At 39.7% G+C, this 14,131-nt stretch overlaps 1 protein-coding gene across 1 annotated transcript; it reads right to left on the bottom strand.

Moving 5' to 3' along the window:
• Positions 1 to 692: 692 nt before the first annotated feature.
• Positions 693 to 13,630, bottom strand: ncf2 (neutrophil cytosolic factor 2). The gene is made up of 15 exons (XM_083653852.1): positions 13,432 to 13,630; positions 12,996 to 13,078; positions 12,739 to 12,847; positions 11,778 to 11,912; positions 11,210 to 11,317; positions 10,892 to 10,951; positions 6,855 to 6,898; positions 4,580 to 4,721; positions 4,361 to 4,423; positions 3,607 to 3,664; positions 2,991 to 3,034; positions 2,625 to 2,782; positions 2,420 to 2,531; positions 1,279 to 1,396; positions 693 to 1,176 (listed from the first exon to the last, which is right to left on the bottom strand). The coding sequence occupies exons 1-15, from the start codon at positions 13,603 to 13,605 to the stop codon at positions 1,085 to 1,087; spliced, it is 1,500 nt and encodes a 499-aa protein (XP_083509978.1). The 5' UTR covers positions 13,606 to 13,630; the 3' UTR covers positions 693 to 1,084.
• Between the last annotated feature and the right edge of the window lie 501 nt (positions 13,631 to 14,131).

Genomic DNA, 14,131 nt, shown 5'->3' with positions numbered 1-14,131 from the left:
CAACCTGGAGGGCACTATGGTGTTGAATGCTGAGCTGTAGTCCAGAACAGCCTTCTCAGATACAGTAGGTGTCCCTCCCCTCCAGGTGGGAGAGGACATCCGCTGTGCTCCTGTTGGGGCGGTATGCAAATTGTAGAGGATCGTGGTTGGGGGGGGTGTGGGGTGGATTTGTGATGTGGCCAGCTTCTCCAGGCACTTGCTGGCTATGGGAGTGAGGGCTATGGGGAAAAGGACCAGCGGCAGTTAAACTGTATCACTGATGGATATAATCCGCGGTTCACATGCTTGTGTGTGTTTGTGTGTGTCTGTCTGGGTGCGCTCTTGCATATGGGGGGAGGTGTGTGCGCGTGCATGTGTGTGAAAAAAACATTCAACATCAAAAAAAAAACAGATCAACATCATTCCTTAACGATCAATTAGTGGTAGAAGTCAAACAAGAATCAACCAACTGGTGGCATACCTCCACCTGAGCATCTAGAAAACACTTGTTCTCATACGTACTGTACTGTATATGCAAAGTGGATTTGCTGGTTTGAAAAGCTATATATAGCCTACTACTCTTACTAAACTATCCAACAGCATTGAATACAGTGTATAAATTCAGACATTTTCTTATGCATTATAAATATTAGGTTTTTTTCTAGTGTGAAAAATAGAAAGATTTGAATCTTCATGCAAATTAAAACCCTCAACAACAAAGTTTATTTTATTCCCCAAGAACACAAGATGTAACAATTACAACCTGAAGCCAAAGATGTCCCTCTTAATTAATAACCACATGCAGGGAATATCAAATCTAGTCGACCTAAACTTGAGGTCTGCTAGAGCCAGGAGGCACAATCCACATTATAATTACAAACTTGCCTTCTCCACTTGTGCAAGCTGCAGCCTAGAGGCATTTCCATGTTTATGGTTGAGCAACAATGTCATCATTTAGCAGATTAAGCAGCATATTTTTTTATTCACATAGGCCCAAGCCATTTGAAGTCATCCACATCAAGAAGAATGGACATTAGAGTACACCATCAGTGTTCCAGTATGTGCTAAACAGCACTTGGCTTTTTCTAATGGACGCCTTGTGTTGTTATTGGCCGTTCACAGGAACTTCTTCAACAAATGCGGCAGGAAATATACCAGTATGCCCATTGCATTGCCCTTCCAACCAATCCTGGCTAACTAAAGGAGAAAAAAGAGAGAACATGAATTGAAATAACTTTGCTTCTTGGATAAATTTCCAAATATCTGAGATGATGGTTTTGTCAAGAGAATGGTACATACCTTTGGAGAGTAATGTGATTGTGTCCCCTTCCTGGAAGGTGAGATCCTCGGGATTTGCTGACTCGTAAGCATGAAGTGCCACCAGGTGAATCTGCTTCTGTGGCTTTCCATCAACTTCCTAAAAACACAAAGCAGGCAACAAATAACGAAATCATTTTCTGCTTAATTTCAGTGAGAGACGACTCAAAACACCATTCTTATATAACCTAGTGGATTCAAGAAGACACTTTTTTTTTTAACTCAGTAGACCAATATGGAGACTGCTATTTTGAGCGATGGTAGTATCTATAATTATGAATGAAATATTTGAAGTATTGAGAAGGACAATTTATCTCAGTGCAGTTAGAATATATATATATATATACACATCAAACCTTCAGAAATAATTGAATCCCTATGACTTCTGCATTTTGTGGTGCAGTCTCAATTAAAGTGGATTTTTAAACAACTTTAATGAAAAATTAAAAGCTGAAGTGTTTTGAGTCAATACTCAACCCGTTTGCAGTGACACTGAATTGTGTTGCTTCTACAAAGTGTCGACTCGGGATTGAATACAGAAAATTCGTAGCACTTTTCATTTAGTCATTATGGGTTACTTTGTATAGCTTGTTGAGAAAAATAAACAATCTGATCCATTTTGTATTTTTGTACGCCACAAAATGTGGAAAATGGTCAAGGGGGTTGAATACTTTATGAAGGCATACACACGTGTTATGTGCTGCGTTTGCCAAGTTGTCATCTTAGATCCTTGTTTTGTCTTGCTTGTATACTTATTGTCTACCCATAATTGAAAAAACACATAATTTGTGATAAATGTCTCGGGTCCCTAGATTTTTGTGACGTCAAAATCGGTCACAAGCCCAAAAAGGTTGGGAACCCCTGTAGTCGAGGATGGGTCAAATAGAGAGCCAAAGTCAACATCACTTCCTGCTTCAGCATGCGTCCCAAGGTCTTAAAAAAATATGAATGGTGGTGAACGGCGAGAGACGATACTTTTTGATCCCATTTGAATTGTGCCGTTCACCACCATTCATGCTTTTTTCAGATTGCTGGTGCGCATAGGGCCTGACAGGAAGGGGAGGGACTTTGGCTCAATGCAGAGGATGAATTTCCCCATGGGGACAATAAAGGATAAACTCACCTCCTTGACGTTACACCACAAGGTGATGCCCCTCCCGCTGGCACTGCTCCACACATTCTCCATTTCAGTGTTGGCATCGAGTACTGTCTGTGCAGTTGCCTGGGAGCTTAAACTAGAAACCATAAAATAAATTGAATTTGTTACTTCATGTCGTAGAACACTTACACTGGTGTTTTTTCTTCTTCTTCTTTACATGGCGCCTTACCTCAAGGTGATTGAAGCAGCAGGGAGGTTCAGCTTATTACTGATTCTCTCAACCAGCAGGGCATAGGGAGACCCAGATGATACACAGACCGCTATGTTGTATGTGAAATGTACTTTCACAATAACGTCACATGATGGAGTTTCAGTGGACTCTGCCCCCTAGAATTAACCAAATGACAAACAATGTGATGACTTGAAAATATAATCCATCCAAAAACACTTCAACCATCTCCTTGAAGCAGTGTATATTTCAGCACTGGGTTTGGGAGTTCACATTCCACTGATTTGTATTGGAACAAAGATGAGCTTTGGGAAAGCCCAGCAGGCATGAATGGTGACATTATGTTAATGGGGTTTGACTGCATACCTCGGGTTGTGCGTCTCCTCCGCTCTTATTGTCGAGAATTACAGCTGACATGATGCATCCCCAAAGAAAAGGCGCAAAAGATTTGTTTATGCATTTGTCATATACATTTTCTGACATTTGACATCAATGCAGCAATTATGAACTGGGTAGCCCTTCCATTTCATTTAGAGATATTGTATGTTTTACAAAAAAGCTGGTGACTGTAATGTGTTTTCTAGAGTGCAATGATTTCATAGGAGGATTTGAATGAATAGATATCACACATGAGCTTTCTATTTAAATAGAAACGGAATGTGCTGCTTTGTTTTCATTAATCAAACTAAATACACACTATGTTCAAACTAAATACACTTACAATAGTTTGATGTATATTTAGTTTGATTCATGAAGTGTAATAGTTTAAACCACTGTAATGCATTAAAAATATAAATTGAATTTAAAAAATATATATAAATATTTAAATAATATATACATTTAGTATAGATTTAATAAAAATACAAATTTAATGTGATTCATAAACTTAAAACTCTTTCTAAAATAATGTTGAAAGTGCCTGGCATGCAAAAAAAAATATCTTAGTATAGTTGTCAAATAATTGTCAAATATACAAGTTTACCTGATTTCCTGTCAGGTCTGGTTGGTGCTTTTCGTCTTGGAGGATGGTTATTTCCATCCTACATGCAGCGACAATAAACATTTAATCAAAATACAAATATTTATTTCCATCCATAAAATAAGACCATAAATACATAGATTGTTCAAAATCCTGTTTGTGTGTACAGCCATACTGTAATAACACATAATTACAACAAACCATAAAACGTCCAATACTAAAACAAATTGCATTCATTTTAGCCTCAGATCATATGGTAACCATCAAATTCAATATAATTTCGCTCCAATTAGACCACATCTCTGATATCAATTGGAAATTCCAAACTTGATAGGCAAATTTGAACATTTGAACAAATAAAGCCAGAAGATGTGATTCAATTGTGCTGCCATTGCTAATATTTTAGTAGCCCCAATATAATCGACCCACATCCCCAAACCTACAGTAGAGTCTCTATACTTCTAGTAGGCTACTACTACTGTTGCTGCTGCTTTTTTTTGGCACATCCTGATAATGCTGTAATGGATATTGTAGAGGCTAAATTAAACCAAAATAATAAAGCCACTCAGGGGCGAATTGGGAGTAGTTTCAGACTCAGTTTCAGACTACAAAAGTAGAATTTGGCTCCAACAGATATTTTTTGCTAAATTGATGCACTTTCTGTTATTGTATTAATATCACTATGGCAACTTAATATACTTTCAACAAGATACTGAAAACAGTTTAAGTTTAAGATAACAATTCCATACCCTCTTACCTTCTGTCTGGAAGCTAAGGGGATCTCCAAGCGTTCCAGGTAATTGTAAGGAACAAGTCCCCTCTATAAACGATAAGGCAACAGTGAATGTTTGAGTTGAATTAACTGAGAGATCCATATTTCATAAGAAGGAGAAGATTCTGCATCCATCTCCTAACCCCAATTTGAGAAGCATCTGACAAGTCATAGATGTGCAGATTGTAGTTTAGTGGTTCTTACTCTTTCGTTGAAGACCACAGATGCCCAGTTGTCGGCATCTTTCTGCAGAACAAACACAATGTTGCCAGGCACCACGGCCAGCTCACCACTGGTCTCAGGAACGAACTCGAACAGCACGGTGTGGGGCACTCCCTCCAAAGCCCTGTGGAGACAGTCACTGATTGCTATAACACAACAGTGATTCAAAAATATACCCAACAAAAATATAAATGCAACACTTTTGTTTATGCTCCCTTTTTCCACGATTTGAAATAAAAGATTTAAGATTTTTTCTATGCAAACAAAAGGCTTATTTCTTTCAAATTGTGTTCACAAATGTTGGTCTCGACCTAGTTTCAAGATGAAGACCAGACACGCTACCCCACATCACAATAGGCATCAGGCAACAGCCAATCAGCCCCTCAACTTGCCAATATGACGTCGGTAATGTCGTCAATGCAGAGGCTATGACGTGGCAGTACTTATAGCCATGCTCAGCGCATCGTCCTCTTTCCCTGATCCTTCTTCTCCATGGTCGCTGTACCTGGGCTGATCGTATCCCATCCTCTGAAGCTGTGTTTCGCCCCACCCACCTCCCCAGTCCACCACCAATGTCTTGACTCCTGAAGAATCCCCTACGGGGGGGGGGGGATTCTCTATCCTAGTCCGAGCAGATGCCCTTCTCTCTCACCACAAGAAGAGAGGCATCTTACCACGGAGTCATTACGCCAAAGAACTAGTTGCCATGCTGCCATGCCATAGAATTAGTTGCCATGCCATTTCATGCCACATATCTAATCACCATGCCATTTGTGAATAAAGCTTGCTTGTTACATTCTACCCTCTGGTCTCTCATGATTGAAATGTATTTAAATCTGTGTGGGCTTGTGGTTACGACATCGTGTAATTTCCACATCATGTACACTCCTTCACAACTTGTGACATCTGTGGCGTAACTGGCGTTGTGTGATCAAACTGCACATTTCAGAGTGACCTTTTACTGTGAGCAGCACAAGGCTCACCTGTGCAATAATCATGCTGTTTAATGAGCATAATGTCACACCTGTCAGGTGGATGGATTATCTTGGCTAAGGACAAGTGCTCAATAACATGGATTTAAGCACATTTTGTGAACAAAATGTGGGAGAAATAAGCCTTTTGCATGCATAGAAAGTTTTAAATCTTTTATTTATATATTCTCATATTTTACATTTTACATTTAATTGTTTTCTCTGTCTACTGTCATTTTGCACACCCTCCATACTGTCATGTCTTTTTTATATATAGCCTATACATACATTTTTATGGGTTTTTTGTATTATTATTAATTTGTAGTTGGTTGTATTATGTTTAATATCTCTCAACCAATCTAATCTAAATTCACTCACATGACGGCAGTTGGTTTTGATATAAAATCTGAAAAGCATGATACTGTTTAGATGGCAATGTACAATAGGCTAAGGCATAAATCTTTCACATAGAGACATTTTTGAATTTGTAACCTCTGAAGGTTGGATACTTATACCTATGATTGGAGAGTTGCAGTTTGAAAATCCGTAGAGTGAACAAATACAATTCTCACTTCACTTTGCTGTCAATCCTAAAATCTTAACATGTTTTAAGGCAAGGGTTTCAAAGTCTGAGACTGGGCCTCCCCTCAGACAACACTTGAGGGCAAAGCCCCCTCACCCACCCCACAGTTTGCTTGCTTAACATCACCATAGTTAAGCTAAATTTGCCTATGGGATCATGATTTGTTATTTGATTCCATAGACACTCAACAATTGACAAGATACCCTGATATTGCTGTTTGACATACATACTCAAAAACATAACCCTTAACCCTGATGAAGACGCGTTGCGTCGAAACGTTGGTGCACTTAGCCTATTAAAAAAGAAACCTCACCAGTGACCCGTGTGCTCCAGATTCTTCCTTTGCTGCCATACTCAAAAACATGTCTGTCTGAAGGCATGTCAATTATTTGTTTCTGATTCTGGGAAAGTGGGGGGAAATGTAAAATTCCCCAAAACTACTGTATCTCTGAACTATCTCTTTAACCAAATCACACACATTTAACCTATTCTATGTAATCTCCTTTTGATAACTAATGTAATAACAAATATTTTTCTGAGCCTCCCCTGAAACTGTTTGGAGCCCCCCTGGGGAGGCCTGCTTCACACTGAAAACCACTGTTTAAGTGAACCTGCTCAGCTTTGCTGCCAAGGCTGAATTATAACTATTGTTGAAAAGGGCAGCTACTTTTTGAAGTGATTAAAGTAAATATGACCGTTCTACCTCAAAACCTCAGGTGCTTTCGGATCAGTAGGACCGTCTTCAACCTATCAGATGTCAATAAAAACACAGCATCAAATCAATAGGGTTTGACAATTAACACAACATATAACGTCAAACAAATAGTACCTAAGATGGTGTTGTGATGATTAACATCCTGTATATACTGTAAATATCCTTAATATATATGGCTGCAAGCGGCAATTGTGGGATCCAAGTACAATTTGAAAATACAGACATACAAAACATTACAGAAAGTAGAAGGACACAAAGATAACGATAGATGTGAGATATGAAGTTATTTTTCAAAAATGGTCCTAACTAATGTCACATGACTCTTATCCTGGCTCATAGCAGTGTGAAGAACAGACTGCAGGCAGGAAGTACAAAGGTCTACAAATATCTGGTGTTTAATTAAATATTTATTGATCATATACCAACAATACCCAATATAACTGCTCTAACAGGAGTAGAAATGTGTATAGTAGATATTTGCACTTATTATCAGGGTTTTTCCTGACTCAGAATGGGCCTTTGGGGCATAGACAACATAAAAAAAACTTATGGAGCAAAGTGTTTTTACAGCACCTCCAGTTTAAGAAAGGAAGCACTTCAAGATACACGTGGAACTTTAATTTGGAAATTGGCATCAAAAACTCTGCACTAAAAACCCTGATTATTGTTTATAGACGAGCAGCCAGCGATACCCAAGAATAGTTGTCTGTACCTTGGCAGCAGGCCAAATATGTATCTTACAGTACTTAATTTTTGTTCAGTTTGAGATATTATTCAGTTTGTTTATTTAAATATGATTAACTGCACTTTAGAAGAAGTACAAATGTGTACAGACACTGACAGTACCCAATGTTTGTCATTATTGTTATAGACCAGTAACCCTGGAGAATAAGTCCAAGTAAGTTTGAAGGTTAAAGTACTCATTGGCAATGGCATTATCTGACTTATTTCCTGTGTTGAAATAGATTATACAGCCTGTTCAAATGTAGGCATTGATGGTGAAACACTGACTACCTGAATCTATCATTGTATCCTCACAGTGGTGGTCTGCTGGTGACAGGCCATTCACTTGCTCTTAAAATAGCTCTGTATTAGTGTTACAGTAGCATACAGTATCCATCCATTTATGTGTATAAGTGATGGTGTTAAGGGCTCTTGTGTTTGTGCGTCGATGGGGCGGCGGTTGTGGAGTATGCGCGCCGCGGGCTAGTTGAGGTGGGCTGGTCTGGGCAGAAAAGTCCAGGGCCGTTTTTTAGTGCCAGTCCGCCCCTGGCAGGTGCTGTGTGTGATGGCTGGCTTCTTGCTAAGTTAATTACGTATTGTAGAAACTCTGACCATTCAAGCCTGTTGCATAATAATTACCCGTCTGTTATAACCTGCAGGTGGCAGTGACTCCCGCCTCAGGCGCTGGCTTCTGTACCACTCGAACTAAAAAGGTCTGCAGGATAGCCATGGCGTGTGGTGTGCTTGGCATCCCTCTCCCTCCTGCCCACCCCCCAGCATGAGAACCCAGACCCACAGCCCCCTCCCCGTGTGGGCTAGCCACAGGGAGCCAGGGTCTGTGGGGATATGATGCAAGCGTTTGTGAGAGGACACAAGACAGCAAGTCAGGTTCATTTTTCAACGAGATGTTTTAATGCACCGGCCATTTCAGACATCATCTCTCTTATGCATCCGAGTTCGTGTGCTATCACTTGCATTGCAACCAAGGTGTCTCGTTGTGTCTGCAGGACTGCATCAGTCAGCACTGGGCCACTTGCAGGCGCGCCATGCCCGTGGGACGCACTGGTGCTGGGGACAGCTGGACCCTCGCCTCCACTCTCCTCACCTGCTCCCGAGTGTGCCAGGACACAAAACATTAGCCACCTGGTGTTTCACATGTCTATATTATTCACACAGTAGAGGTCTTCGGGTATGCCCGAGGACCCGACCCGGACCCAGCCGTGTCTCGTGTCCATTCAAAAGAAGTGACTGTGTGGCCATTTGCCGTGGGTCTCGGGTCTCTGGCAGTGAAATGCCAGGTCCAATAGGACCCGAGTGGACCCAGTGAGTGGCTGTCACAGCTGTCAATCACCCCTTTTTATAGCGTCAAATAACTCATTAAAAACGGGACCTGACCCAGCCGGGTCTTCGGTCCATTCAAAGGAAGTGACTCCGGGTTCGACATTTATGGGGTCTGTAGGGTCCGGGTCTCAGCTTTCTAATAATAGACGGGTCCAATCGGGTCTGAGAACAAATTTCCCTGGTCCATTAGGGTCAGGGTCTGTCATTTTGGGCTCGTGAAGACCTCTATCACACAGACATGTAATAAAATAGACAAAAGTGCTTTACCGGGTTTGTCTGCAGTTTCAGTCATGTCGGTGTCCCCCTTCCACAGTATGCCAGCAGTCAGGCTCTGATGGTGGGCTACGGTCCGTTTTTTGGCCTCCACCTTCAAATCGGACCACTTTTTTTAGTTTCTGGCACCGTCCGCTCTGTCGCACTCTCTCAGCAGCAACATGTTGCCACTCTCTACATTTTCTTTTGTTTGTGACTCAGTTGCTGTGGCTACCAAACAATACATTCTTCCTGACCACCTCACCCACCTCGATTTCGGTCTCTGAGAAGTTTCTCTTCTTCTTTCTTAGTCACCATAAGGTTTCATTGTTCATCAGGGTAAATCATATGTGTCAAATATTCATGTGGTGATTTGCATTGACAATTTATGATTGGATTTGGGCGTATAGTGGGCGGGATATGGGGCAGATCCCAGTTGGACTGTGATTGATAACGGGGAAGTTGCCTGCAGGTGTGCACACGTACACTTTAGTATGGATCCTATGCACAGTGTTATAAATGACACCCCTGGTCTTTGGGCCACAAGGTAGTGAGTTCAAGTCCCTGATGAACTGTGACCATTTTGAAGTTTCATGAAAAGTAAATAAACCTTAAATCACAAAGTGTAGAAAACTCAAAGCAGATGTGTGTGACATCTGCCAATAGACCCTTTTCACAGCAGCCATTTTGATGCGTAAAAGCAGGGTAAACAGGTGTAACCAATAACATTAATGAGCCCCTGGCACTGGAACACCTAAATGGAATGGAACCTTTGACATGTCAAAATGGCTGCTGTGAAAATGGTCTATCGCAAAATACCTGATTGGCATCACTGATTGCGGTGTGGCCAGACTTTTTCTAGAGAGCAGTGTTTCTGTAGCCTGGGTGAACCCAGCTTCTAAACGTGACGTTATAGACTGATAGTACATAGAGGTCACGTGGAGGCTAGGTTTACCCAGGCTAGTGTTTCTGGCCCATGGGACTTATGGTTTTATTTGTTAATCGTATGAATCAATGTTCTATAAAGTGATTAGCTCTGTCAGTCACAGGTTGCAGTGTCACACTGTTTCTCCCTTTAAACCTATAACAGCCTTTCAGGTGGAAGGTTGTGGATGCAAATCCAGATTTGTCCCTTCTAGCTGTACTGTAGCTGCTACCATTATGTATGTTCAATTATGTCTATGCTATTTGCACCCACATGCAAACAGCATGTTTAATTATGTTTAAATTATGTCTATGCTATTTGCACCTACGTGCAGTGACTATGTCACTGTTTTTGTCTTGTTTTTATTGCTTTACTGCCTTATTGCTTGTTGTTTCTCTTGTTTTCCTGCACCTATATGCCCTGTTATTTTGCACAATGTTGTAACGGAGTCTACAGCACAAGAATTTCACACGTGATACTTGTACTACGGAGTGACAATAAAAATCTTGAATCTTGAATCTATTGCCTCATGCCATTAATTGTGTGGTAACTTTAAGGGTAATGTCTCTCTCTTTTTTGGACAAAATACCATATTGTGCTTGGACCCCTCAATAGACGCTTATGTTTACTTAATTTGCCTTTAAATAAAAATAATCTCTTTAATCTTACATAAAATATACTTCTCTAATTATGTCTAACATGATCAGCTACAATGATTCCATGCAGAGTTGTCATTCAATTGGTCTGAATTGTTATTGCTAATGAAAAGCCTATTGTACTTCACCTGTGGTTGTAATGGAGCAAACCCAGAGAACTCATCCTGAGGAATGATGGAGGCAACAACCTAAACACAGGGCAAATGGTAATAAAAAAGAAAGTTATGTATGTAACTCAGGTTCCTTTAAGAAAAATCTTCACTATGTTAAATCATGGCATAACAATCTGCTTTATTTAACAATAAAAAGTGTTGTATAATTAAAGATTCAATCGTTGATTGATTTATATACTCACAGACATTTAGCTCTATACAATATACCCAGTAAATAGTAAATAATGTAGTACCTAAATGTATTAGTACAAGGCATGTAATGCAAAGCGGTACCTTAGCTTTGCCCAGGTAGTCCTTCTTCTCGAGCTCAGCAACATAGTTTTTGTTTGGTTGAAACAGCACTTTTGACGGGAACTCAACGGGTTTGAACAGTTTTTGTTTCTGTTGGTCAGACAACATCTTTATTAGGATTCACATCTTTACATTTTAAGATGTTAAATTCCCCATCATATTGCTCGGATTTTAAAGGGATATTCAAAATGTTTGACAGGCATCTGACAGAAGAACATTTGACACCGAATGCTATAGAATAGTTTATCACTGAAATCAATGATGGCCTCGGTCAGTCGATGTCCTCCTCCAGTACTATTGTATATTCTTTGCACATTTTATTTATGAATTTAATTGTTCAGTAATGTAAATAAATTATTTGTTTAAAGGCCTAATGTATCCCAGAGGTTCCCCCATCAGGGTTGTCTGGCTCACCCTCCCTTAAAGAGCTGCCAATCTACCTAAAAGAATGTCATTAGTCTGAGGTTTCTTTAATGAAAATGGTCAAATGCAATGTGAACATATTGAATATCACTGAATAAATATTGGTGACCACATCTGACCCACTGACCAGCGTGTTCTGCAGTGCTCGGTCGATCAGACTGAGCTTGGCCTCGGTCTTGTAGTTGAGTGCCTTCACCAGGTTCTCCTGAGCCTTCTCCCAGTCACCCAGCCAAGCCTCAGACAGGGCCATGTTGTGGAGAACCTGTGGCAGGACATTGGAGCTCGTATTAACAACTGTATTCCTATGCATTCCTCAATGCACAGAATAATACATGGGGACATCAGAGAATCGAGAATTACTATCCCCCCAGACTGTTTTGTGCTGAGTTGCAATTATATTTTTTAGAAGTCGGAAGTAAAAGCTGTTCATGTCTGATAATTAAAATCGATTACTGATAACTGTTGATATAAGATAACTAAATAACTTTTGATAGGGTTAGTATAAAATGAGTGCTGACAGTATTGGTGTTGATTGTATTAACAGTATTGGTGTTGATTGTATCGTGCTTGTATGGACGCCCGACCAAGCCGGAGGTAACACAGGGGCGCTAACCTGCAACCCTTGTGTTGGTAGGCAGGGAATCTACTGCTACACTACCCGGATGCCCGAGTGTGTGCCTTTTTTAAATCTAAAACATTAGAAAAGTCCAGTCAGGTTGTCAGTTTGCTTCCGCCTCACCTCAGACATGCATTCAAAATGATGGAAGTATCAAAAAGCAATGGTTTTGATCATATTAAATATCTAGGACTTTTGAATAAAATATGGTTTTAATAGGATAAAAACTTGGTCAAATCATCATGAGTTTGATTTCTATAATTCAATTCTTCCATACAAATTGAGAAAATTAAATTTAAATGTAGTCATTTGCCAGAATAAATCTCATCACTTTCAATCCAAGAAGTAATACACAAACTCAGGTAGGCCTACAAGTCAGAGTCAAGTCCCCAAGTCACAAGAACCCAGGTCATGTCTAAAGCAGTCAAAACTGTGAGTTGAGTGTGACCTCTGAGTTCTTTTAGATAGTTACCTCACAGGCATGCAACTTGTATCTGAGACCAAGGGCTTTGTAATCTATCAGCTGGTTGCCTCTTAGCTCCTTGAAGGCATGTTGGAAATCAGCTACACTCTCCTCATACCTTTGAACAGGAACAATGTAGTTAGTAACTTTTGGTTTTGATCAACCACAATAAAGGTACAATGTGTATTGTAGTCAAAGCACAATTTATCCTATAACAGTATTTTCAAAGTGCAATGCATTTTATTGAGATGACGGGTGTGGCTCGCCTCTGCTTTTTGTAGAAGGTGATTCCTCTTTGAAAGAAGGCGACAGCCAAGTGTTGGTCCTTGCCTATGCTGCAATCAAACGCCTGAGTGGAACAACCACAACACTTTGTCACTTCCTCCACAAATGAGAAATGCAAAAAGAAACTGCACTTCTCCTTTTTCGATGACTTGCATTTTATATATATATATATATATATATATATATATATATATATATATATATCTATATATATATCTATATCTATATCTATATCTATATATATATATATATATATATATATATATATATATATATATATATATATATATATATATATATATATATATATATATTCATTTTGACATTATCAGCTACAACCAAATTCTCCTTTGGTGATCACAAAAATTACATTCTTATATTTTATGTGTAGTTATCTGGCCAATAAGGGTGACATACCTTCTCAGCAGCATCCAAGTCTTGGTTGATCAGATGGAGGCAGCCCATGTTGAAATAGATTTTGGAGTTTGGCTCTTGGATGGACAGAAAAATGCGGAGCGCCTCCGCCAAATCCTGCCTGTCAACACAAGCAACAGCCTCGTCCCATTGCCGCAGAGTGTCCAGAAAAGACATGGTGGCTCCAGAGCTGCACCCAGCTACAGACTACAGTACATAGAGGAAACACCTCTGTTTTGTACCAAGAGGATCAGGAAGTGTGATGACACTGTCAGTGATGTTACATTTAGTAAGCACCACCATAGGCGGAGTTTGACTTTTATACTTGGGGGCCACCAGACAGGGCTGCAAGGGGGGGACTTTGCCAACGACCAAAGGTCGCCGGTGAACATTTTTTGCTGTTTTATTTTTGCAGTTTGAAACCAGATTTAGAGGAATTATTATTGTACAATAATTACAACAATTAGTCTCTGAATAATAAAGCATTAATAATAATAATAATAATAAGCTGCTGCTACTACTACTACTACAGTGTAGCCTACTAATAATCAAATCATTATTTTTATTGTTTTATTATTATTGTTAGTGTTATTAATCAGAGTAATTATTGTGATTATTATTTAATAAGTATAAGAATGAAAATATAAGAAATATAGAATATGAGTAGAATTACAGAACATTAATACTCATTATTGTATGCTTA

The sequence above is a fragment of the Poromitra crassiceps genome, assembly GCF_964638095.1.
Source record: "Poromitra crassiceps genome assembly, chromosome: 2".
Classification (NCBI taxonomy): domain Eukaryota; kingdom Metazoa; phylum Chordata; class Actinopteri; order Beryciformes; family Melamphaidae; genus Poromitra; species Poromitra crassiceps.
The sequence above is the reverse complement of the archived record's forward strand: the minus strand, read 5'-3'. Positions and strand labels throughout refer to the sequence as shown.

What these genes read in the sequence shown, in the direction of transcription:
- ncf2 (XM_083653852.1), bottom strand. Translation starts at nt 13,605, where the DNA reads ATGTCTTTTCTGGACACTCTGCGGCAATGGGACGAGGCTGTTGCTTGT. An exon ending in AAAGCACCTGAGGTTTTGAG is followed by an intron (nt 4,722 to 6,854) that starts GTAGAACGGTCA and finishes CTGTCTCCACAG; the next exon opens with GGCTTTGGAGGGAGTGCCCC. An exon ending in GAGGAGACGCACAACCCGAG is followed by an intron (nt 2,783 to 2,990) that starts GTATGCAGTCAA and finishes GGTTAATTCTAG; the next exon opens with GGGGCAGAGTCCACTGAAAC.